This window comes from Haliaeetus leucocephalus, unplaced genomic scaffold, assembly GCF_000737465.1.
Source record: "Haliaeetus leucocephalus isolate CR32 unplaced genomic scaffold, Haliaeetus_leucocephalus-4.0 Scaffold251, whole genome shotgun sequence".
NCBI classification, from domain to species: Eukaryota; Metazoa; Chordata; class Aves; order Accipitriformes; family Accipitridae; genus Haliaeetus; species Haliaeetus leucocephalus.
The window spans coordinates 8,207,073-8,233,609 of NW_010972687.1; the positions used below are offsets into that span (position 1 = coordinate 8,207,073).

General features: G+C 37.6%; 1 protein-coding gene across 1 annotated transcript in view; it reads right to left on the reverse strand.

The window, feature by feature from the left end:
- Positions 1 to 5,618: 5,618 nt before the first annotated feature.
- CDC14B (cell division cycle 14B) overlaps positions 5,619 to 26,537 on the reverse strand; it is a 49,469-nt gene continuing 28,550 nt past the window's right edge. The window contains 8 exon segments of the mRNA XM_010568745.1: positions 5,619 to 8,694; positions 12,102 to 12,218; positions 21,833 to 21,933; positions 22,699 to 22,852; positions 22,979 to 23,117; positions 24,878 to 25,108; positions 25,452 to 25,539; positions 26,467 to 26,529. Of these exon segments, the coding sequence (XP_010567047.1) occupies positions 8,655 to 8,694; positions 12,102 to 12,218; positions 21,833 to 21,933; positions 22,699 to 22,852; positions 22,979 to 23,117; positions 24,878 to 25,108; positions 25,452 to 25,539; positions 26,467 to 26,529 (933 nt within the window). The 3' untranslated portion in view covers positions 5,619 to 8,654.

Consider the following 26,537-nt stretch of genomic DNA (forward strand, 5'->3'; position numbering starts at 1 on the left):
AATGTGCAAAAGCAAGTGAAGTGCTGCTGTTAAAGGAACCCATGCTGCTGCTTTTTGAGTAATTGAACTGGATGAAATTGTGTAAATGACTCTTTCACCTTTTAGGAACAAGCTACTACTTGAAATCACTGCAGTTTAACTGCTGCTGCTCTTTTAATAGGTGTTTGGGTGTTTCTGCCAAGAACAGCAATTTCATGACTGTGGAAGAGAAGCGATTTTGTCTATGGGGGTATTGTTCTTCCCTTTCTGCCTGCCTTATCCCATCATTTTCTCCTTATCTCATTGGACAGGGAAGAATGTGTCTGAATTTTTATTTATGTTTTTGCTTGCAGGGGTAAATGTATATATAGGTGTGGAGAGCTTCTTTGCAAGGTTCACCTCTGTTTTCTCTCATGATTTGAAGGTGTAGCCTCTTCTTTTACTAACACCTGTTTTTGCTAAGGGAAGCAGTGAAATACTTAAAAGCAACCCTTCCTTTTTCTACTAAAAAATTTGAAACCTTGTTATGCTACTGGGCTGAATCTGGTGTAATGCAGTTGAGTTGGTTCAGTTCTGACTGTTCTCTGGGAAGGCTGAAAGGATTGTTTTATTTTTCAGTCTGGTTCCTGCTGCTGCAAAGTTACTGTTCACTCCTAACTTTGATCTGTTTTTCAAAACAGAATGACAAGTATGTTCTTTGGGGAATGCTTTAAAGGACTGGTCAAAGTGTATCTGTATAATCAGCATTTGGTCAGCAGATTGTTTAAAAAAAGTGGGCTGGTTTTAAGACTGTTTAATTAAAAAAAACCCAAACAAACAACAAAAAAACCCCCAAACCCACAAACCATCCAATGCAAAACTTTGTCAGAATGAGATTTAGTGTAGCTGGTTACTGCTCATTAAACCAAAAGCGTCTTAGAGCAGCTAGGTGTGACAATTCTCTTTTTCAGTCTGTCAGACTTGAATATGGCTTAAGAGTTTCTCTAGACAATAGTATCTAAGTACAGAGAAGAAATTATTAATTGTAAGTGGTGACAGTAATGCAATTCCTTTGCCTAGCTGTGAAAAGAGAACTTTCTCAGTCATTTGTCTCATTTAAGGTACCAAAATAGCTGTATCTGTTAAGCACATGTCTGCTGCTAAGAGTCATTCCTGGTTTAGCTTTACTCCTTTGTGTAAAGCAAGTGGTAGCAGGTGTAAATATATACACAGACATTAGTAAAACATGGCATGCATCTTAAGAAGAGATTCAGTTGTGTTGCAGATCTTAGTCATGTTACTCTTTAATGCACTACCACAGAGTACTTTGCTGTTAATATTACTGTAGTGAGTGGCCTAGGAAAAACTACTGCATTTCAACTTTGAGTTTAACATTAATGTAAATCACAGTAAGTTTGCAAAGAAAGGAATTCACCTCTCCACAACTGTCATTTACATATGATAATGTTGATACTGTGTGGTCCACTTGAATCACATGTATTACCATGGTATAGGATTGGCAAGAGTATATTACTATGAAAGTGCCTTCAAGGGAAAGAGGAGAGGAAAGTCTGTGCTTAATATAAGAATACTAAAGAATAACTAAAAAGACTCAAAAGTAAAAAGCCCTGGTAAAAAACTTCAGTTGCTAAATAGGAAAATTAAGCAATTGAGCCCATGGGAGGTGAGCTTTCAGCTCTGGTTAGACTTTTTCATGTGAAAACAGGGCTCGGGGTATGCGCAGCCTTTGGAGCCGAAACCAAAATCTGTAGCCCTAGTACACCTATGTCATTAAGATTATTCTTACACAATGTTCAAGCCATTTTTTTTTCCCCTTCAGAGCTGTCACAGGCACATCTGCACATACATCCACATAAAAATAGATGTATACACACGTATATATTCAGTGTTGAAAGTAATATAACACAGACTCATTGTCACTGGATCAACAATTGAATGTGAAACATGATTGTCTTTGCAGAAGTACATTTCAGTCACTGAATAACAAGCCTGGAACTAGAGCTTTTCTCTTTCAGTAACATGCTGGGCAAGTATTGAAGAGTTTGTGCTTGGAGGGGGAAAACCTTCAGTCTTTGGAAGAAGTAACAACTGTTAACACTTTGGCTCTATTACTCTGAATTTAATTTGAAATACATTAAATCTTCAGCTGGGTTTTATTTATCTGCAAACAAATGCCTTTTTGAAGATGTGATGCAACAAATGTTGCAGATAGCTGCATCTTCAGAGCAGCTTTAGATACTGTATCATAATTAATGGCAGCATTATCTTTGAGACAAACTAGCACTTAATGAATTGAATAAAGTTTTTGCTCTCCCTGTTTGGGGTAGCTAGTGTTTGAATATCCATATTCTGCGTTCTCTTGTCTCTACAATGTTTTACAGCTAGTTAACAGGACTCATTAAGCTGCTGTCTGCTTTTAGCAATGGAGGTTCCTCTGTCTAGATTTGTACAGTAGTTACTATTTGAATGAAGGATACTGAGTTTTGTATAATGTAATTGAATTAGCAGGATAACTTTGCAAAAAGGTAAAAATAGCAGCAATAAGGTATGGAATTATTCTCTTCTGGCAAGAGAAAAAATAAGTTGACATACTATAAGCCAGGAATTCTGTGCTTGTTAGTGGTTTGGTTATATTTCTGTTACTTATGGATTGAATGCTGTTTTCAGAGGTTTTCTGGGCTCTAGCAAAGGCTCTGGACCTTGGAAGCTGTTGTGGGAAAAGTAAACACCTAGGAACCTCTTCAGTGAAGCTTCCACTTTAGTGAAAGAAGATCATGGGCTGGTAAAGGTCTGATCAGTGGGAGGAAAGGAAGGAACCCCAACAAACCAACATTAAATAATAGTTCACTTAAAAATAGAGATTATGTTGGTGTGGGAGAGATGGACAAAAAGCACCTAGAAGCATGATGCCAGGACAATTGTCACCTGTTGTGAGTACTGAGTAGAGATTCAGTCCTAGGAGCATGACAATTTGGGAGGAACAGTTAAAGATGAGTCTGGTAATGGCAGAACTCAAACTTGGGAAGAAACACAATTGGGTCTACAGAGGAGCTGTGTTTGAAGGGGGGTAATGAGGAAGCTGACCCCTTCCACTGAGTAGAAAACCAAGGAAGTGCCCTGCCATCTTCAGAGGATGGCGTTGAGGCATGAAAGCACTGATGGGGGTAAAAGCAAGCTCACAATGGTGAGAATTGGTCTGCTTCAGCATTTGCATAGTGTCTATCTCCCTGCTCCTGGCAGCAATCACTTTGGATTTTCCTGCATTAATAATAGCTGCTGCCAAGGGTAATCTACTGTCTGGTCCCTCTGTCCTGTCAGGGCACAAGGAGTTTGGGATTTACCACTTTACCCTGTTTGTTGCATAACAGGTCTGCAGCAACTGGTGTAGTTGGAAGAGCTGGGAGTTGGAGGTGCTAGTGACACCCAAGTGCTTTCTGTCTGGTGCTACGCAGCAGGGCCACTGCATGCCAGGTTGAGGGATGAACAGCAGCTGCTGCTTGGGCTGTCTGGTTTTGCCATGGATTCTTCAGCAGCCTTGTGGACTGAGTTTGATAGGGAGGACATGGACCAGGAGGAGCTGTTTAAAGGACAGACTTTCTAGATGGCCTCCCCCAGTCACCCTTGTCACAGTCCAACACTTGGACCAGGTTCCTGGAGGTATTTCATGGATGCAGTATGTCATGCTTAATACTGAATTTACTTACTTGAAGATGGTTGATGTCACAGGGCATTTCTGACTTAGGGTGATATAAAGTATACTGAAAACACAACACGAAGGTAAGTAAGTTAACACTTTGCAAAATACAGCAGTTGCAATACACAGTTCAATCACACAGTACCAGTGTGATTCCCCTTACTGGTCCCTATGATAACCTAGTTGTCACCATGCAGGGTGTCCCCAGTTGCCAGGAATGAATAGGAGGGTTGATGCCAGCTCAAGCCTGTTGCTCTCTTTCTTTGAAATTCTTTTGGCAGTTGTCTAGAGCTTATACTGTACGTATGTATTTTCCCCATGCTGGTCTGGCCAGAGACCCTCACTCTCTCTAAAGAACTCATGGAAAAACATTTACACCATCAGTTGATCCACTCAACTATTGATAGCCGTTTATCTCAAACAAAGGCCACCCTCTGGTCCCCTTTGTGTTGAGATAAAGTCATCTTCTTTGCAACAGCTGTGGTCCATCATGCCCTGCATCATTCCCTCAGATTCACAAGCATGTCACCCTTGCCCATCTCCTCTTAGCCTTGTTCCATTTTAGGGGCTTACTGATCAGTCACACCCCTGTGAAACCAACCCCAAAACCACAAATGCAAGAAAAAGCAAACAGCTCTCAATAAATTCTTAGCGAGTTAGGCTTAAAGCATGCAGTTTCTCTTCAACACTAGCCTTGAATATTTCTAAACAGCACATCCATTTTGCTACAGCATATTTTTCCCTACTCCTACACGTGTTAAATAGAAACTGTAATGCAAAGGAGGCTAAACAGAGCCAAATCGAAGTTACTCAGAAATACCGTAAACAGAAAAACTGTAAAGTTGTAGTGCACTTACTTGTCAATGGATTTGACCCGGGCCACTGTTCAATTAATCTCTGTAGGATTTTTTTAGTCCTCTGCCTTCCCCTGCCCAGTGCCAATACTCCTTAAATCACTAATGATATGATAGGGCTTAACTGTGCTTTACTCTGGAAAGCACATGAATAAACTCTTTTCCCAGGCAAAACCCATCATTCACTCTTCAGCAGGCAACTAGTTTGTTAGGAAAAATGTGGTTTAAACATTCATGTAAGTTTAGAAAGAATCATAACAGATGAACACAGATTTTCCAACCATAAAAATGTATCTTGGGAGCAAGTGAAAGTTTACTTGCTTGTCAAACAGGCTGTCCTTGGGGTGCACATATTCTGCATTTTCTAATGTAGGTAAGATAAGGGTGATGAGAAGTATTTGAGTTGGTCAGTATTTTTGGTGGTGTTTGGATTTTATTTTTTTTTCTTCCAAGACTAAACTAGACCACCATGAACTCATAAGCAAAAAGAAGTGTTCCTGACAATTTAGTTTTTACTTCTGAGAAACCTTCGCTTTCATGGTAAGTATCAACATATATAGTATTTAATAGGATGCCTGTTTCCAAAAATTAGTACTATATGATCATAGAGGAAGGAAACAAATTAACTAGAACCCCATTGTCCTTAGTCGTGTTTTTTACTGGATAACAGCATCCCCGCAATTCAGATACAATTACTATTGTTTTCCAGATTGAGTTCCCTGAAATGTAGAGCCAGAAGTTCTCTATTTTTGAAATTAGAAAAGTATGTTTTTTAAGGATTTGTGCTTTTATTAAAAGGGTTTCAGGCCACTGAGATGCTTCCATTATTTTTCAGAGCATGTAAGAGTGAGTGTGGTACAGATATGATGGGATTGTGCTGAATTTTTTTAGAATGCTGGAAATAAAAGTGAGAAAACAAACTTCTGATTATTATTTTTAATTTTACACAGTTCATGTTTACAATTCTCACTATTCAATATTTTGTATAAAATCAAATACAATATGCAGTATTTTCAAATGAGACACAAATGCATATTGAACTACTTATTACAAGATAATATGAAGCTTTATCTTAAAAATACCTTCAGCAAAATAAACTCCCATTCTGTCAATCCAAGTTAAAAAAATATGATTAGAAATATACAATTTAAAAATAATCAGGATGAACAGTACTGATTAGTCAAGAAAATTTAGATCTTGATAGTCTGTACATGAGTTTACTCAAGACAAACAGTCTGCAAACCATTAATATAAAAACTGCAGTGCAACAAACTGGTGAACATCACATTTTTCTTCTTTTTCCATTTGAATGCATGAGTCTCTACAGATCTTATTTTTTTGTTTTAAATCAGCAGCATTTTCTATATTGTCATACTGGGGCAAAAAGACAAGGTCTGGGTTAAAATCTGAGTTAAGTTATTGATGCTGTAATGGAAACTAGCAATTTAAGCCAAGATATTTACAGATTTTGAGTATGTTGCATACTTTTGAGTAAGAGACCAAGGGAGAATCCATCTGTCATGTATTTGAAAGAGAGGAAAGAATTTCTAAGGAAAAACTGCTAATTGATGACAGCAGAAATAACTTCCTTTGGCTGCTCTGTAGTACAATGGTGATGCAGCTGCTGCCACACATTCCATTTTGGCACATAATACTTCACAATTCAAAAAAGATTTAGAAACCAAGGACTTCCTCACCCATGCCCACTCTTCATTCTTGTACTTAAGACAGCTTTGGTATGGTATAATAAAAATGCTAGACAAAATACTAAAAATTCAGAAGAACAAACTAAGCAATAAAATTAGATGGGACACAATGAGGTAATGAGTTAATTTTCCATATAAGGCTGTTTGGACAGTTCAAATGTAAAATCCCTTTGACATTTATGTGTTTCTCACTAAGATACTGGGTGGTGGAAGGGGTATCCTGAAACACATTCATGCCAAACATGCGATTTTGGTTTAGCTAAAGTTGCTATTGTGTGTGTGTGCACTTGTTTTATGCAAATTTACTTCTGATGAACCTGAAAGTGCTAACGGCTCTGCTGGTTACTTTAAAAAAGCCAAATTCCTACTTTGGAATTTGGAAGGGATGTGAAATAGGCTGATTATTTTCAGATAAAAACAAGGATGCTAAAAGAGGAAGCTCAGCTGAGAGAAGGGCAAAGTCAAACACAATAACTATTACTAAATCTCTCTTGTCTTGACTCTCACCTCACTAGCTTCATCCCTTCTGCCTTCCAGGATAAGAATTTTCTTCAAAAATAAACACAAATTCATATTTGAACAATATACCTACTATTGTGGTTACCTGTACTTCAGCTTTTGGGCAAGTGGCTTAGTTAAAGGAAACAAACAAAAAAAGTCAAGAAATTTTAATTGCTGTATCAGGATGAATTCAGTCCCTCGCTTTTAGGTGCTTTTCACCGACAAGAAAATGGTGGTGAGGGTGAAGATTAAGAGGAAAACAAAAAAGTATTTGGGGTCTGAGCCTCAATGGTCCTTTATTTTGCACCATACAAGCCTCTTTGGCTTTCTTTCTGTATTTGCAAATTTTGACTATCCAAACTCAAGGATGCTACCTGTAAGCTTCCTGCTTCCCCTTCAACTTGTAATGCTCTTGCCACAAAATGTTTTCAAGCCAATGTGGGGCTATTCGTAATGGCATTCAAAAATCACCAGCCTAACAGAAAGCTTAATTTTAATTGAGAAGGATGTAGACTGAAACTAGTCACTGAACCTGCCCATTTATATTCACAAAAAGAAAATTCTCCTCCTTGCAGAGGTAATCTGTATCTTTAAAAATGTCAGTTATTCCATTGCTAACACTTCAGATCTCTTCATTTCTTTTACTTTCTACTGTAAGAGTCACTAAATCAACAGATAACTATCATATTTAAGGCTATGTGGTAACAGTCCTCATCTGAGGGATATGCAGCTATAAACTTCAGTTGGCAGGCAAGGGTACATCACTGCAAAGCCAGCTTTGAGATTTCATAATGTGAAAAGTGGTAGGGAAAAAACACTGCCACTGTTTGAAGACAATCTTGTAGTGGATGAAAATTTCAGTCTCGGATCCCTCTAAAACTTAACACTGCTTTTTAACAGAGGTAAGCTGTAGTTTTAAAAGTGTTAATTAGATGTTAAAAACTATACCTGCCCCTGAGTTCCACTACCAATCTCAGTTACAGAGCAAGCTTATTTTCCCTTTTTTGTGTGCTGTACTCATTAAGTGTCTCAAAGCTAAAAACCAGTGACATCCACATGTTACCAAGTGTACCAATAAAACCTGGGAAAAATTCTTACCTTTTAGATATGGTAATCTAAAGTTTCACCTAAAAGACTTGAAGATAGGAAAATAAACAGTAATGACATTTCAATATGACAGCACTGCTTTAAATGGTAAGCTGTTTTTGCTCCCCCTTAAAATCATACCAGATTTGAAGCAATTACTAGTTAAAAGAGCCATTGGTTGTGAACAACTAAAAATCTATTACTATTAAAAACAAGTTATATCGCTTATAGTTAGTTTTTTCAAAATAAACCACACAACCTTTGAAAATAAAGCACTCTTTGGTGGACAATAGTTACTTTGTGTACTCAGTACTGTGGCTTCATAAAAAACTTCATACAAAATAAGAAAGAATAGCCAATTAACACAGGAGAGTACCAGTACTAGAACAAAAAAGCTTTTGTGGTTGATTTTCAGTCTCAAGTGGAGACTTGAGCCCAGTCTGAAAGGACAACATAGATTTATATATTTAAAAGCTCCCACCATCTTTTAATTTCTGGTGGTCAGCAGCTAAGTGATTGCCATCACAATTTATACACATGCATCATACATACTAGCAAGCCCTCTTTATAATAGAGGGCTTAAGTATTTACACCTGAGTCTGAATGTACACAGATTTCCTTGGTTTTCTTTGAGGAAATGTTAGCACATTAAGAAAGTGTCTGCCAAGCATGTTGACGGTTCATTTTATTCTACAAGTACGGAAGAGATTCTTCAGTTTCACTTTTGCTGAAAAATGGAGCCAAAGTAATCTTCCTTGAATTGCATCAAGTCCCCTCTAGTCACATCCCCTCATTCCTGAATATCCTCTTCAACACTGGTTGCTTATTTGAAACTTAACGCAATACTGTTTTAGTCCTTGGGACGGATTGGCTGCTGAAATAAAACATATTTGAGGAAAAAAGTTAAATATGTACTCAATAGGTATTTCAAGCTAACATTTCTGGCAAGGTAAAATGAGCAAACGATACTTCAAAGAAAGAAACAGAAGATAAAAGTCACTGCATTTAAGAACACAGCAATACTGGTTGTAAAGAAGGCATGGACTGGTCTGATCACAGACAACATGAAGAAAGGTTCCGTTCCATACAGAAAAGCAACAGAGGATTCAAAGTACCATAATTTCATTAAGCGCATTTGCTGTAAAGCATTCCTTTTCTTTCTCTCCCTCTGAGGTATCAGACTGTAGGAAAAGTAGAAAGAATAGTAAAGAAACATTAATTTTTTTAAAGCTCGATTTAGATTACATATAGACAAGCTCTGAAATGCTGCAGGTAGTTTTCAGTGTTTGAACAAGGGTGCAGAAGGCTGCTTTACAATTCCCAGCAAAGCAAAAGCATGAGATTTTTAAAGCATATTCCTCTGTTAGTTTTTATGCTATAGTTCTCTGGTTAAAAGAAGTAAAGGAATCTATACAATACAGTTTTCATACATCTTCCCCTACACTCCCAATTTTTTTTTTTTGCAGTAACTTGACCTGCATTCCCTTAAGCACCTCTACCTACCAAAATTCCTTCACCAGTCAAGATTTCATTTCTAATCAACTGCTTACTATATACATAATCCTAATCCTGTTGTGCGTAGTAACATGGAAAAGACTGTTTCATTTGTGTCTTACTATGATTCAGTTGGTTTGGATCTGGTAGATGCACCTTGTTAAAATACAAACACGAACTTCTCAGTAATTGGCAAATCTACATGGAAGACATCTTAACTGGAGAAACAAGGGCATCCACTGAAAAGACTATGGATAATGCTCTAGTAATGTGGATTTCTTGCAGTTCAACAACAGTGTTATTTCAATCACAAGATACAATGTGTTATGTCTGCCAGTACTGGTCTTTCATAGATGGCAGCTGACATCTAGAGATGTTCTGCAAAGGAAATGCAGTGAATGTTATGAATAGGATTGAAATTCCCTAAATTCTCTTTGCAAAGCCAGAACAGTGTTTTAGCTGTAAATGGCTGTTTTGCCTGAAAAATCATTCTGGAGGCATTCTATGATAGTGTCTCCAACAGTCTGAAGGATGAAATGGCAAATGAATTACCCAGCTCTGTGGATTATGCTGTGTTAGGATGGGTCACAAATGTGATTCATCTACAGTAAGAATTGACTAAAATGACCTAATGCATCAAAAAGTAAGATTAATGTAAAAATACTGCAAGATGTTTCCATGGAACATATCAGACAAGAAAATGAAAGAGTAAGGGTACACAGTAATGTTGGAAGTTCAGAGAAGCCAACAAGGTCTTGGCAAAGACAGAAGTTGGTTAGGGCATGATCTCAATTTTGTAATAATAATTACTCTCCCCTACCCTGGAATCCACTTGATCTGGAATAGGTCAATCAATTTGAGCCCTGTGAGGTAATGCAACCTACACAGACTTCAACAAATGAAAATAAACTTAGATGAAAAAACAAAGGGATGCTTAAAAAAAAAAAAAAAAAAAAAGTGACGTTTTGCCAAATGCTACAGGAAAAATAAAAGGATACCTACAAGATTAACAAGGTCCTGCATTCTAAGTCCATGAAATTGTACAGTCATACCAAAATACTCTTTAGAGGGACCAGCACCCAATTAGCCCTCTCAGATGACAAGATAATTAAGAACTCCAGAACTGTGATATAACTATTTAGGACAAATTTGATCATTGGATCCAAGCATAAAGTGACTGAAAATCTTTGACCTCAAAAGTTAGAAGAAAAGAAACAGTATATGGAATGAAATATTTGGGGCAGAAGTTTTAGAAAATCCATTAAAATATGAAGTAGTTTATGAAGTTTAAGATCAACCTGATCCTTGTTCCTCAGAGTCATAAATCTGGCAATACACCTAAAGGATTTATTTCAAAATAACTGAAATCTTCTATGAACTCTATTTTAGGGAAGTTGTTTCCTCCTAAGTATAGGTATTCTCATCTCAGACAACACAAAGGTCAACTTGGAGATGTGTTCTCCAGGAACTGAAAATCGCTGTTCAATTACATATGTGCATGTATACAGCTACCAAGTGTTGCAAAGAGCTTAAAACTGGGACAGGCATGAAGAATAAAAATAGCAGGCAGAATCCCATCAATTCTGTTTGGACCGAAACAGACATGGTGAAAATGTTGCAAAATGGAGATAAAAACTAACCAACCAAACAGGAAAACCCTGAGAAATACTTCAGATTTTTAGTAAAACATGCATTTCAGGAAAAAGAGATTTTTTTTTTAACATATTATTATACAAATCAAAATGTAATTCGTATAGCCACTGCTAAAAATTCTCTGACTAGTATTTACTGCAGTCTACTATTAATGACTATTTCTGTTGCTTGATAGAGTGAATTTTTCGTAACTTCTGTTACCTTCAAGGTAACAGGATGAGGAAGGGGAAAGAAGAGCTCTGTGGGGAAAAAGCTGCAGAAGAACTTGCAATTTTCAGCAGTATTTATAAACCAAGCTACTTAACTATTTCTTACGTTATTAGCCACCTTTTACTTTTCCCAACAAAAGGAAGTCTCTTCAACACCTGACAGACCCATTCAAAAGTTTTTCACTATAAGCACAAGACAAATTCTGGCCAATTGTAACCACTGGAAGTTGCTTGGAAATTGTTTTAAGCTACACTTTCAGGCTCATCTTTGATAATGACCTGGAGAGCTGCCATAGAGGGGCATGAACACATGCACACACAAAGAAACATAGCAGTAGTGTGGCCACACGCTTCTGGGCCAAAAGTCACTTTCAGTCTTGCATAAATCCATCCAAATTTAAAATTTCACTAAGCTTTACTGAACAGGTTAAGTTCAGATTATCAGCCATACTCTCAGTACAAAATCTCACAGTGGTATACACATGCATTTTACACACTTCATCCTCTCCACTACTACTGCATTTCAGTTGTCCATCAAACTCCTCAGTTTTGACTTTGTGTACTGACTAATAATTGACTTAATGCTGTGAACAACTCTTCTACCTCTTAATCCAGGCAGAGGTGTGGCAGAGAAAGGCGCTTTTTTGTTACCAAAATCCCTCACCTTCAGTAATTCTGACTCACATTAGGAATAACAATATAAAATTCTCAAAGCTGAAAGACTGAGCAATGTAAACAAATTACGTAAGATTTAAGGTTCCAGATATTCTCAGTACATGACATAAACCATAAAATTGTTTCTCATTTCCTATTGCTAGGAGAAGGAGTTAAATTGTGGCAAAAGCTCCTGTCAGCGATGGGTACGCCAGCTCAAAGTATTTGCCTAGAGAACAGTTACTGGATCTGTAAAGAGGGTAACTCTCACCTTTTTTAACTGTTTTTTCTTGCAGCAGACCTGGTAGTTCTTTTAGTAATGTCTGTACTGTCAGAAATGCTAGGTTCAGAGGTTTTATTTTTCTGAACACTGGACTGCAGAATTACTCTGGAAAGAGTAGGAAAAAAGAAAGATTATATAACCTGAAAGTTTCTAGGAAAACACTGAAAAGAGGGTATTACAGTTGCAGCAGAGCTAATAAGTATCAGCTGGCTTTTCACAAATCATTCTGAAAAGCAAACTGTTCTGCCTGAAACACATCCTTCTGTTTGTAACATCCTTGTTACAATTACGGTAATGCAAGTTGTTTTATTAGGAGCACAGCAGTTTGTTTTGTTGGTTGATTTTTTTTTTTTGCTTTCAAGGAATGGATTAAATTAATGGTTTTGAATTTCCTGTTAGGTTTTTGGAAGACAAAAAGCTAAGAAACTGTATTTTAAATTACTGGAACAAAACAAAACAAAAAAGATAAAATCTGAAGTATGCAACCAAACTAAACATTATTTTCTAGACTAACACACAAAGGAATTCAGAAAAACACCCAAGTAATTCAATTTGTGAAGATCAAAGTCTAAATCTCCTGCAATTAACCACGAGATATTCCCTTCAAATACAGTAGCCTAGGAAAATCATTGCACATGCTGGCATTTTGCTCTTACAGGGAATTACTACACTATAGTCAAAACTGAGCTTTACATGCTGGTTGTGCTCAGCTGGTTCTCTGGAAGACTCTAGAGCAACATACTGACTACTTCTTAAACAGGCAGATAAATCCTAGTGTTGCTTACATCAATAAGAAAGTAATTCCAGATTGTGAAATGCAAACAACTATTTTTAGCCACCAGCCAACTGGTTCATATGGAAACCATGTCTTCTGTATTCCTAAATACTTGCAGTGAAATTATGATACTATGGAGACAAAAAGTGACAACTGGTCAACGGAGTCCACAGATATCTATTTAGTGCATCATTTCATACGCGTATTCCCCAGTAATTTGTCTGTGCAAGATTCCAACTATAAAACTATGCATCATTTTAGAGGTTTAGAGCTACAAGTAACATAACTGTTACTGTTTTTTCCCCTGCTGTTATTAGACTCTAATTTTCAGTGGCTTCACTGAGTCCATCTTTGCCAGCAGATTATATTAGATTGGCTATCAAAACCTTCATTAAGTTATATAAACAGCAGTCTGGTTGTTTAATACTCCTAAGAAACTTTTCAAGATACGAACATAAAATGTAACTTTTGCAGCAAAAATGGACAGGCATACGTGGAGGAAAATATGAGTATTTTCATACTCATGTAACATATTCACCAAAACAGAAATGGAAAAAAACCCCTATGCTATTATTGTTTTATATGGGTTTGATACCAGAATTAGAATATGCATTGGAGATAACACAATTTCATCTAAAATAAACTCTTTACAGCAGTAAAACTGATCAGTGACCTTATTTACCACATACTTTTAGACTATTTAGCAAACAGATGACCACAAAGTTCAAGTATTTTAAATTTCTACTTGAACAAGTCTCTCTTAATATTTCAGACTTGCAAAATCTTGTTACTTCATTTGCAAAAGTCCAAACCAAACAGGCTTCTATTCCTCCAAAATAAGATACAAGATTGTAATGGCAAGGACTATCAGAACACAAAGCAAATTCTACTGTAAACACAACACATTCAAAGTCAGAGGAATCAGTTCAGAGGCTGAAAACGAAAACCATACAGCTTCAACATCATACCATGCTTCTGTAGACAAGAACACAAATTCTTCTAACAAAAATCTGTTTTCCTTGCATGCCCAAGGTGAAAAAGTTCAAAACCTGGAAGGTCACTTTATAATTTCTATTGTGCTTGTAAACCAGTCCTAACAAGTTCTAATATTAAAACTTAAAATTCTCTTCTCAGTGCCACAGTTGTCATACAACATGAACAAATTTGAGCTACTGCACTTTCAACTATGCTTTAAAAATTACACCAGTGGTGAAAAAAAAGACTTGCACTGTACCTTTTATCTGTGCCACTAGCGACTTCCAGGACTGAACGGAAAGGTACAAAGCTGGCTTAACACCATAACATTTAGTCACTGAAATATAAGCATGACCAGATCATGGCACATGCTGGTTTAGTAGCGCTCATGCAGACAGAAATATGGAAAAATCATGTTTTCTCCTTAAATACATACCTAAAGTGTGTCTCTGCATAAAATGCATGTAATGTACATATATAAAAGAGCAAAGTTACTGGAACATGATCTAATGGTTATAATCTTTCTCTTACAGGTATCCATTCTTTCCAGACACCAGAAGTTCAGAAAACAGGTCAGTATACAGTGGCTTAAACCCATATACTTATCTAATATGAACTGAAATACTATGAAGTGTTAAGATACCACCTTGCATAAACACTAAAATATTCATCTTTTCAACATATCATAGGTAAGTCCTTACTTCCCACAGATTTTTATATTATCTGTTCAAAAGAAAGAAAAGAAAAGAAAAGAGGTTCTAAATGGGAACGTGACTTACAACAATAGTCACCATATATAATTACACCTTAAAACCAAACCAACCACAACATCATCCTCTTAAGATTGCTGTATTTACCAAAGGGTAGGGAGAGAAGGAGCTGCCTTATGGGATCAGATCAGAGCCAGCTGTGAGCATGGTAGAACCTTTAACATCATCTGCTCTTTAGTTGATATACCATTTTTACATCTCAGCAAATTCACACAAATTCATACAGCTACCCAAAAGTAAAGATTAACTGAAATCCCTGTGAACAAAACATTCGCTCAATGATCGAACAGACATGTTTAAATCAGGCTAAAATACTAGACTTCCAAGGCTGATAGCACCTCAGAGAAAACAGATGAGGTCCCATTTACACCATCATCTGACATGGTGTTACAACTAAACACCCCGAGCTGTCTTCGGGCCCTTAACTATCAGCTTAGGAGCAGTAACAGTGCTAACAGAGTTTTTGTTAGAATGTTACTGCGTACATGTTTAAGGTAAGAGAAGAAACTATCTTTAATGTATGGAATTTTGATTTAACACTATTCGACTAGCAGCCTCACTTCACAGAAGGTTCATTAGATAGTTTTTATAATGGACATGAGGTGAGGCCACAGTAGACGAAATCCTCCCAAAATCTCAGCACAAAAAAAATTCCCAAGCTATATTAGAGAAGGGTAAGGTCCTCAGGACACTACCTTACTGCTTTGTAACTGTTATTGTAAAATAGCATGTCATGCTGTACATGACAAGGACAAACTTCCAGAAACACCAGCAGAAAGCGCATCTGATGTACACAGAAGTTTTCTAAATCATTGAAATATGATTTAGTTTTTTTTTTTAAAGAAAAAGCAAAACATTTCCTGAACATAGGCTACAGGATGCAGTAATAGCCACACTACTAAAATAGGTAATCCATGTATCATCAAGAATTTTTCATCTCCAGTTCATCTATAATCGAAGCATCACTTGGTAGTTCTGGACCTAATATACTCCCCAAACATCAGACTAGTTTATACACTACTTTCTTATTCACGCTAATATATTGGTGTATTGGCTTTGTGTGGCAAGGTTTTGGTAGCGGGGGGTGGGGGCTACAGGGGTGGTTTCTGTGAGAAGCTGCTGGAAGCTTCCCCTGTGTCCGACAGAGCCAATACCAACCAGCTCTAAGACAGACCCGCCACCGGCCAAGGCTGAGCCCATCAGTGATAGTGGTAGTGCTTCTGTGATAACATATTTAAGATGGAAAAAAAAGTTGCTGGGACAGACAGAAATGGAAGCCGGAGAGAGGAGTGAGAACATGTAAGAGAAACAGCCCTGCAGACACCAAGGTCAGTGCAGAAGGAGGGGGAGGAGATGCTCCAGGCGCTGGAGCGAAGATTCCCCTGCAGCCCGTGGTGAAGGCCACGGTGAGGCAGGCTGTCCCCCTGCAGCCCATGGAGGTCCACGGAGGAGCAGATATCCACCTGCAGCCCGTGGAGGACCCCACGCCAGAGCAGGTGGATGCCTGAAGGAGGCTGTGACCCCGTGGGAAGCCCGCGCTGGAGCAGGCTCCTGGCAGGACCTGTGGACCTGTGGAGAGAGAAGTCCATGGAGCAGGTTTTCTGGCAGGACTTGTGACGGGACCCATGCTGGAGCAGTGTGCTCCTGAAGGACTGCACACCGTGGAAAGGACCCACGCTGGAGCAGTTCGTGAAGAACTGCAGCCCATGGGAAGGGCCCACATTGCAGAAGTTCATGGAGGACTGTCTCCCATGGGAGGGACCCCACGCTGGAGCAGGGGAAGAGTGTGAGGAATCCTGCCCCTGAGGAGGATGAAGCAGCAGAAATAACGTGTGATGAACTGACCGTAAACCCCATTCCCTGTCCCCCTGTGCCGCTGGTGGGGGTAGATAGAGAATCTGGGAGTAAAGTTGTGCCCGGTGAAGAAGGGAGGGGTGTTTTGAGATTTGGTTTTATTTCTCATTACCCTACTCTGGTTGATTGGTAATAAATTGAGTTAATTTTCCCCAAGTTGAGTCTGTTTTGCCCGTGATGGTACTTGGTGAATGATCTCTCCTGTCCTTATCTTGACCTACAAGCCCTTTGTTATATTTTTCTCTCCCCTGTCCAGCTGAGGAGGGGGGAGTGAGAGAATGGCTTTGGTGGGCACCTGGCATTCAGCCAGGGTCAACCCACCACAATTGGCTTTAAACAAATCAAAACCTGCTTAAATGGAAAGTTTTTGGGTCAGTAGCACCATCTTTTAAATAGTTCACAACTTTTTATCACCATTTAACTCAGAGTGGGGTGGGGCGACAGGTGCACCACCAGGACACAAAAGCCCAAACCCCACAACCCAAGACAAAATTCACAAAACTTGAAATGCCAGCAAGGTAATACATCTTGGAGAGAAATTAATCCACACAACAAGCTTTCTTAAAAGAAAAATGATTACAGTATCCTAGGAAGGCATGAAGGGAACAGAGGTTACAGAGGAGCATGTCTTCTCTGACTTGCAATGGGCATTTTATTCTTGCCAAGGTTACCTGTTTTACGAGGTCTGTCAAATGCAATATTGCTTTCTCCTTCATCACCTCATGATTTTTAGGAAACTAGGCCTGAGACCTCTACCACTGTTCCAAGTCATTGATAGGCAGCAAGTGACTGATACTCTTCAGTCTACAGGGCTCAAGCCAACAGGACTGCCAGGTTAGCCCAGAGAGATTCGCAATCCTGATTGATAATTCGATCTCTTAAAACACAAGGGACACTAGCTGCATAATGGAGAGAATGTTAGTCTAGCTTTTAAGAACAGCTGGAGTGTTTTCTCTTCCCAGACATAAACCAACATTGTATGATTGTCAATCCTGGATATGAGGCAGCAGCACCAGTAACCCTATTGCTTGCATTTTGACACATTTACCAACATCAAACAGTCTTTTCTCTTTCCCTCTAGCAAGGGAGTTTTTAGACAGAACACAGAAACCATAAGAGAAAGAAAGGATGATAGTTGAGTGAAATTGATCTTACAGTACAGGAAAATAAAGGACAGATTGTTTCACTTTTTTAACCCGTGTTTTAAGTTTAGCTTTTTAGTCTGTGTTTAGAAATCTGAGGTCTGACTTCTGGAAAACACTGAGACAAGAAATACTGCTACTTTTGATGTAAAACTTTGAAAACAAGCCTCAATGTTCTTTGACAAAGTTAGGTACCAATGGGGGGAAAAAAAAATAGCTAAAGTGATCTTTAGTTCATTTTTTTTTTTTCCTCCAAAAGAACTGATTAAGATAACCTCAGCTAAGGCTAATAGGATAACTAAGTTGTCCACAAGTCCCTCAGTTCTCATTCTTTAGTTATTAGGTCATTTACTTCAGCAGAAAGAGTCCCATGCTTTTTAAAAGTGCAGAAAAAAAGGTGCAAGGCCAAAGGTAAGGACAGAAACTCTTAACCTTAATGTTCTGCCAGGAGAGAATGCCTTTTCTTACTTAGTACTCTGGTGTAAAACACTTTTCCTGACCTATTTTTCCTCTGAGAGCATCAGAGTTTCAAACATTCATCCAAAGTAACCATTTCGCTTTGAGGGTGGTGGTGGTGGAGCAGCTCCAGGGAGACAGGGTAGCAAACAAAGAATTCCTGTTTGGGTTTCCTGGAAGTTCTGCATGCTTCTGAAGTTTTGTTTGGCCAAAAGGTGGAAGTTGTCATTTGATAAAAACATTGCACCTTTTAAGTGGAAGTGAGGCACAGCAATCACTGCAGCCACTCTGACAAAAGCAGAGTGGAGAAAGAGTGAAAACTGTGCTCAAGAAACCAGTATGTTTTTAATGCTTCACTCAGCCTCCTGAATCCAAGTAACGGAAAGGAGGGATTTAACTAGTCTCATAAAGCTCTATAAAAATATAATTGAGAACAAAAGAAGATTAAACATGATTGGCTGGGTAAACAAATGAGCCTTGACCTAATACTGCAACCTGCCTCATCTTCTGTTATGTTAAAAAGGAAAAAATTACTGTCTCTTATGGCATGTAACACTATGATCTCTTAGTAAAAACAAAGACCTACGGACATTTCTAACAAATTCTAATTCCTAGCATTTCATGTGAGTAAAACCATGCTTTGGGAGACTAAGCTCCTTTGCAAGTTCATGAATTTTGAAGTAAAACTGGAGCTAACATCTTCATTTGCAATATGCAAAGGATAGGATCATATTTTAAAGCAGTACTTTTTCCTTTTTACAAATACAGTTTTGCTTATATAGTTTTGCTTTTTTGCAGGAGCATGCAGAGATGAAAGGCTTCAAAATTATAAATTATCCTAATTAAAAAAGCTCTGCACCTTTTTGTATTGCAAGCCAGCCATAAAAATCACTCAGTTATTCCAAATAATATATACAAAAATATATACAACAAAGCCAGAGCAGTGAAATTTACTCTTGCAACAAAGCCAGTAAGAAACATGATATGAAAACATGCATTTATGAGACATACTAGACAGAAAGTGTGAGCTATTGTAGAGAAATGGAATGGGACACTTACACAGTGGCTCTCTCTCAGGGGGTCCTGATGGTTACTATGTTCTTAAACCATCTAGACAGAATAGCAGGCTGGGCAGAAGGGAGCCACATACAATCCACCAGATGACAATGCTACACAGTGTAGATACCAGCATAGCTAGGAGCCATCTAAAAAAGGGGTTGGAGGGGGAGGAAAAGATGAACAAAAATTCAAAAGCAAAAGCTATTGGTGCATTTTAGCTTGTTTCAAGTTCTTCAAAAGCATGTTGCTCTATAACCTTTGCCAAGCATTTTCTTACTTTCTATGACTGTAACAATCCATGCAACCATAAATTGCCAAACGTAGTATCCACATGTTGCTGGAATCAAAGCAAATTTTCTGAAATCCTCGCTAAAGTTGTCTATTCCAAAGAAAGCCCGTATCGCTCTTTTGAAAATAAGTGCATGCTGGAGCAGTAGTACATCTCTTTAACACTTGCCGCCACCTCTTATGCAGTTTGATCAGCCTGTACTCATACATCCTACTTCACAATCATATATTTTAATACTAAAACATTAGATCAGAGCCAGATCAGCTTGTCGGAATAAACAATTTATGTAAACACCCAGATGATGGGGTATACTACCTTCCTGTGTTCAAAGCAGCAAAACCTAATTCATAATCCTTTGCCAAAGGTGCAGAATATTGCTTGTTAGAACATACACAAAATATCCATTCATCAAGACATACAGAGTTTACACAACCAACTTCAATAAGCATTAACAAACGTTATACACAAATCCTTTGCGACTTAAACATAAGCAATGCCTCTAGTTCTCAAAGACTGTAATTGTCACACCTTCTGGTGCTCTTATTTTGCGTTTTTTTTTTCTTTTCTGTGAAATAAAACTACATAGAGGATTTAGAAGCTTCTTTTTGTTTGCTTAGATAAAATTAGTCAATTTCACTGCAAGGTTAAAAATTTCTAACAGTCTGAGCTAAAACAGAAAAAGACTGATACCTCTTCTAGTAGGGAAGACTTCTGACTCATATAGGGCAGCTAAATATTCCTAGTGATATTTTGGGTTAACAATAATAACACAAAGAATGTAAGAAGTTATACATCCATTTTTCACCAAATTATTTCACTGCAAGCTGCAAACCATACAAATAACTTGGGGGAACAGGAGGAGGGAAATTCTAACTCCTCATGCCACAATGCACACTATAGAAGACAACTAGATCAAGCTCTAGATCAATTATTTTAATTCTACAGAAGTACATGCTAACTAGTGTTAATTAGAGCAGTCATGTTGCAGAATGTTTCATGAATGCAGTAATATTTTAATAGTTGATAGGCTTTCTGCATATTAAGACAATGGCTCTGAATAGATTACCATACAGTCTACATTTACTCTATGGAACATACAATAAATGAGATCTTTCACAACCTTTATTATATGACTTAAAGTACTTTTTACGGAAAAATATTATGAAGTGGAAACTAAGGCACTATGTGCCTTAGAAACTAATATGCAAGGTATTTTCTTTTTTACTGTGCTATTTGAGGTAACTGACGTGATGTGTTTTGGGGGTTTTTTAATATCAGTTGGGTACAGGCTTTGTTCTGAATCTGTTGTTTCTTATCTGATTGCCTGTGTAAATGATGAGCATGAACAAAAGAGAATCTTTTAAAACAAAAGTAGAATTCATACATAGCAATGTGTGATGGTTTCCAAGGACACATTCCTTTACATTCTGCACATTCTTACTACGTACCTCTCACTTTCTCTAAAAGTCTGATGACGCTGTTTGGTCTTAAAAAAACAAAAAAGAAAAAGAAAAAAGGCCAGCAGCTAGCAGCATCATCCCCTACAGAAAGACAGCACAACGAAACCAAGTTGCCTTTGGTCTCTGACTGGTGCTGTGTTATTTGCAAAAATCTGACAGCCAGGGGTCACCATTCCTTTCCTAGCATCCAGATATGTCCTGCAAGTCTTGCATTCTCTTGTAGTTTATTTAAGGGCAGACAGAAAGTTTTTCTACCTACAGTTGCTACAAGCTACAACAGATGCAAAGGTGACTACAAACTTTCTTTTACAGGTGGTGTTTCAGTACTTGTCTAAAATCAAGAGACTCGTATACCAGGTTCCCTGACAGAAAAGGCACTCCTTTTGAATTTATTTACTGAAATATTGCTAATCTCTGCCTTCCAGATCTACCAACCATTATCCTAAAGACCACAGGATTTAGGGAAAGTTCCCCTCCAAGGAAGAAGAAATGAAAGGAAGCTAAAGATTATTCTTTCAACTCTTCCTCTTAGGTAGCTGACTTTACATCAAAAAGCAATGTGCACGTTACTTCAGCCAAACACCACCACACCGAGTCATATTCTTCCATTTTTATACTACCACAGTAAAGACAAGATAATGTTTGTGAATAAACTAGAAATAAAGCATTCAGGAACACTACGGGAGCTTGTAAAGCGCAGACTACCGGAATCAAAAACAATGCAGAAAACTAGAAACTGAGTAATGCAGTTCTTTAACCAAGTTCTTCTGCCACCTTAGTGCTCACCAAGTCTTCTGAGAAATGAACATCATGAATCTCATGTTTGTTTTAAATGAGTAAAAGCAGCCTTGGCAACAAACTTTTGGGGCCAAAGGGAAGTATGTATAAAGAAGAGGATAAAAGTATTTCTGGCATTTATACATTCAGAAACTGACTTACGTTAGAGGAGATGCAGTTGGAGCTTTTGCCTGCCTTCTACTTTTCAGAGCACGAAGCTTATCACCTTGTGTTACACAATTTGTTTCGTCTTCATCACTGTACTGGATAAGTGGAGAGGGGGAAGGGATAAACCAAGATTAAAATATAGACACTTAGACATTTAAGAATTAACCTTATCTTAAATCTTAAAGTTAGAATTATCCCAATAGGAAAGTTTGCCAGCATAAAATCAAAGAAAATTCACTTGCATAAATACAATTCTGTTCTTTCCAGTTTCCTGTTTGCTGCTCTTAAAGCTGTGAACCATTAAGTGGTGTCATGAATTACATTCATCAGAATGTTGTCTACCTTTAGAACAGTGGACATGTGTTATCGAATCTTTGCTTAGATACAGTGCGATCTTCACTCAAGTACAGTATTTCTCTCCTTCACTTGCCTTTTTAAAACAGCAGTACTATTTTTTTAAAAGGCATCATCAAATGGTATTAGAGAAGTTGCAGTTACTTAGAAACTAAAAGGAGCAAAAAACCTTTCATCCCTTCCCTTTAAACACACACAATGAAGTAACAGAAAATCCAAAACAAAATCACAGTGGGTTTGATTGCAAATTGTACTTTTTTTGTTCTAATATTTACCTAAAGACTAAAGTATGATAAGGGTGCTCCTAATTCAACTGTGTACTGCACTTCATTTTTCATACTTGCTCTCCATACCTTTTTTCCCCCCATATCCCTTGATACAAAAAGGGCAAACAGAAAAAGATTCTGATTAACACAGTTTTAGTGTACACACAGGTTTGTTCAGAACCTGAGAGATTCTCAAAAGCAGTTACAACTTTTACAAGAGCACAATATTCGGATGGTTACCAGTTCAGTGTCCTTTTGGATGGTTCTCCTGCTTCTTGTGTCATTAATTGAAATATCAACTACTCCTGACAAAATTCTTGTTACAGCAATTTTATGGTTTCCTTTCAATTTTGCACGGAAAATATCCCCTTCTGTCCAAAGTTCTGCCTGTTTGCTATCATAACATGGAAAAAAAAAAGCCCCAAACACAACAAATTAACACCAACGATTATTAAGTGTACAATAAAAGAATAAGACATCTAGCTCTATTTTTTAAATCATTTATAGTCAATCTACTTACTCCATCAGGAAGTGTTGCTGCGGTCCAATCACCGAACCAGGTCTATTTATTCTAATCCAGGCAATAGTTTCAGCAGCTGTCATCCGATAATGCTTCATAATGTAACAGGCAATAAGTGTGCCAGTTCGTCCAAGACCAGCTGTGTAAGATAAAAGAATGGCTTCTTTTATATACCCATCTTCATCTGGAATCTGCAGTAGCTACAGACATTGCTATTTGGACAAATAGTTACTTGCCTAGTTTATTAAACAAACCTGCTACTGATCAACTTGTTAAGTGCAATTTACCTTTTGAATTTTTGTTTCCATGTACAAGGTTATTAACACATTTTTCACAGTTTTTTTGAGTGAGGTAACCTTCCAAAGCCAGTGGCTTTACAAATATCTCTAAGTCTATCTATCTTTATTTACCTATCTATGAATATGTTTGTAGGTATGAGAATTATCCCATGCATAAAACCAAACAGCTGGCTTTCTTCCAAAGGTCTCAAAGCACCTTCTTGCAAATTGATCATACACTACACTGAAACCAGTTGCTCTTCCAATCCCTCCTCTTACTTATTTCCTACTTTAGTTCCCAAGGAAAAGGCAAATTTTGCAATCAGCAAGTCGGGGTACTAACCGACACAGGCAAAAAGTACTCCAGAATGAGGAATCTTCTTTGCAATGGCCCTCAAAACAGTTCTATTTACCTTGGGAAAAATAAGAAGGAAAGGAGGATAGCTCCAGCTAAGTGGTTCCTCTCCTCAATCATTTGCTGTAAATGTCAAATCACACATCACCTTCTCTCATTTAACAATCGACTGATCAACCCCAATGTAAGATCTTCAGTATAACCCAATAGCCAAGACAATCACACAGCATTTTCCATGCCTCACCCAGCTTTAAGAATAGGCTACAGCATTCTACTCTTTCTCAATAGTAAGAGCAGGCTGAGGAACAAGGTAGTCTAGACACCATTAGTATGATAAATATCAAAGATCTTAATTTGAATGAAAACAAAGCACTTGTACCACTGATACTCAATATTCAGTTGTAATCAATTAAACAATACGCCCCGAATTTATCACCTCAGTGCAGAGCAAGAGTATGCACTTGCTTCCCAACAGTCAAGATGCTGTTTTTACAAATTCTTCCACTTCATGGTATAATCCTGTTATACAGCAAATGGGTGGCAGATCCGGGAACAAAAATGCAGTCTTTGCAGGTCCCAGGCAAATGGCTTAAAAGGCCTTTCTCCTTCAATCACAGCATTATCAGGTACACTAGTGAGGCAAAGTTTGTGGAGAACTAATGTCTGACAGACTACTGAAGATGGTGTGGGAAGGGAAACGTAGTTCCTCTAGAACCACAGAAAACTGTATCTTTATACTAGCTGCATTGGGCATGCTCTGAATATCTTTTCCTTGGCAGTCTCAGAGCATGCCCAGTGTAGCTAGTATAAGGGGTTTCTGAGGGATAAAGATTTCCGTGCTTCTGGAAGAACACTCATACTTTATGAAGAATCCCCTCCAAAAGTGGCAATGATATTTTCAAAAGTTTATAACTTGGTATATGTAACTGTATATTTACAGAAAGATCTATAAACCCTGTCAGGACTTCAAATTCCTGCTCAAAAGCATCCTTTGAAAGTGCTAATACTTTCTAGCAGAAAGAGCTCTTAATATTGGCAAATTCAGTTTCCCCAGCCTCATTCTTGGAAACAGCTGGGAAAATTTTTCTGGAACTTAAAAAAATTAGAAGATGAAGTGCAGAACAGAAGCACAGAAAGAACTTCTACAGAAAGGTTGCAGTTTGGCAGAGATGTTAATAACTAGATATAAAGGAATTATAGCGCAAAATACCTCAGGAACTGTAACTATAAGCATCACGTGTAATATAAATTGTTTTTACACTATACCTTTGCAATGAACGGCTATAACACCTTCAGCATTTTCACAAATATTTAGAAATGTTTTAACTATAGTATCAGTAGGTGTGCTTCCATCAGCAAAGAAGAGGTCAAAATGCTCAAATCCAGCATCTGTAAATCGTTTGGCATCATACAGTTTTTTGTTGAGGCGTATTATAGTGGTGACCTTATGTTTCCTGAAGTATGGGAAATAAGCCTCTGGAGCATGGTGGGGATAGCCTATTTGAAAAAAGAAGCAAAAAAAAAAAAAAAAGAAGAGAGTAAGGCTCAACTGCAGAAATAAACAAAGACTCAAAAACAAGAGATGAAAACACTTTCAAAATAGGACTCATGTTCAACATAAAGAAATAGACTAACTGAAAATGGAATTTTAACATAATCACCTAGGTCAGATACAATTAAACCAAGCATTAAAATTTTACCGCCAGGGTTCTTATAAAAGAAAAAGAGCCAAGGAAAAAACACACTGTTTGAGGAACAATTCTTAAAGCTTGTTTTTACTGATAACAATCAACTAAGAAAGCAGTGGGCTTGTGTCCCCCACCTCCTTTTTTAAGCATACCATTTTCAATTTTACTTCTTGAATGAGGTCCACTGAAGGCAATGAATTTGTTTGGTATTATCCAGTTAAAATCTCCATTTTCTGCTCTCTGTCAAGAGAAAATGCTTGGTTTATCATTATCCCTGTATTTTCAGGCTTTTCCTTATTGTTTCAAAATACATGCTAGATAGAAGTGATGTACAATATTTGCCAAAGGAAGTTATGTTAGTTGCCTGCTTTCCGTTCCATTGGGAGGATGCCAGGTGCTCTCAACCTCACTTCTCTTGCCTGTGTTCTCCTCTTTCTAAATTAAGAGTTTTAGAACAACACAAATGATGCCCTTCAGATGAAGGGAAACTTCCAATTTTAAATTTTTTATAGGTTTCTAAATTATGACCTTGGCCTTATCTCTGTTGACACTTTAAATTGTGACTTTTTAGATTCTAAGAACACTTAATTTTCTCTTTACAGATAACTGGCAGCTTTGCATTTCTGAGACTGCATATAGTCAAGAGTTGCAGTCCTTCATTGTCTCATTTGTTTCCCATGCCCCAGAGTTAATTTTATAGGCTTGGAGCTTTCCAGCCCTGTCTCCTTCTTTACCTCAAAGAGTGTTATTATACTTTGCCATGTGTTCACAGATACATACTTTAATTGCTCTCCAGAATTCAGTTAGACTTGGACTTGTACGCCCTTGAGTTTCTCATCAAGACTGCTCAAGAATATGCATGACCTCTAAAAGGTGGCCAAATTCCCACTGCCCAATCATCTTCCAGGGTTTTAATAATAATGGAAAAAAGTATTTATTTCCATTTTGGTTTCTGCTTTCCCCCACATGTTTGAGGCTCACTATGCTTAAATCTGAATTTTAATATTCTCTCTCTGATCACACACCTTTATTTAACAACCAAAGTTTAAAGAGACAAAACAGAAGTGGAACCTAATACTACTACTACAAAAAAAAGCACATATTATAAACAATCAGCTTGGCATTAGTAACAGCAAACAAATCAGAAGATTGATACTGAACACTTACTTCATAATGCTCATATTCATTTACATCAAACTTATTGAAATCCAGGAAACCATATTGCAAAGCCTAAAATT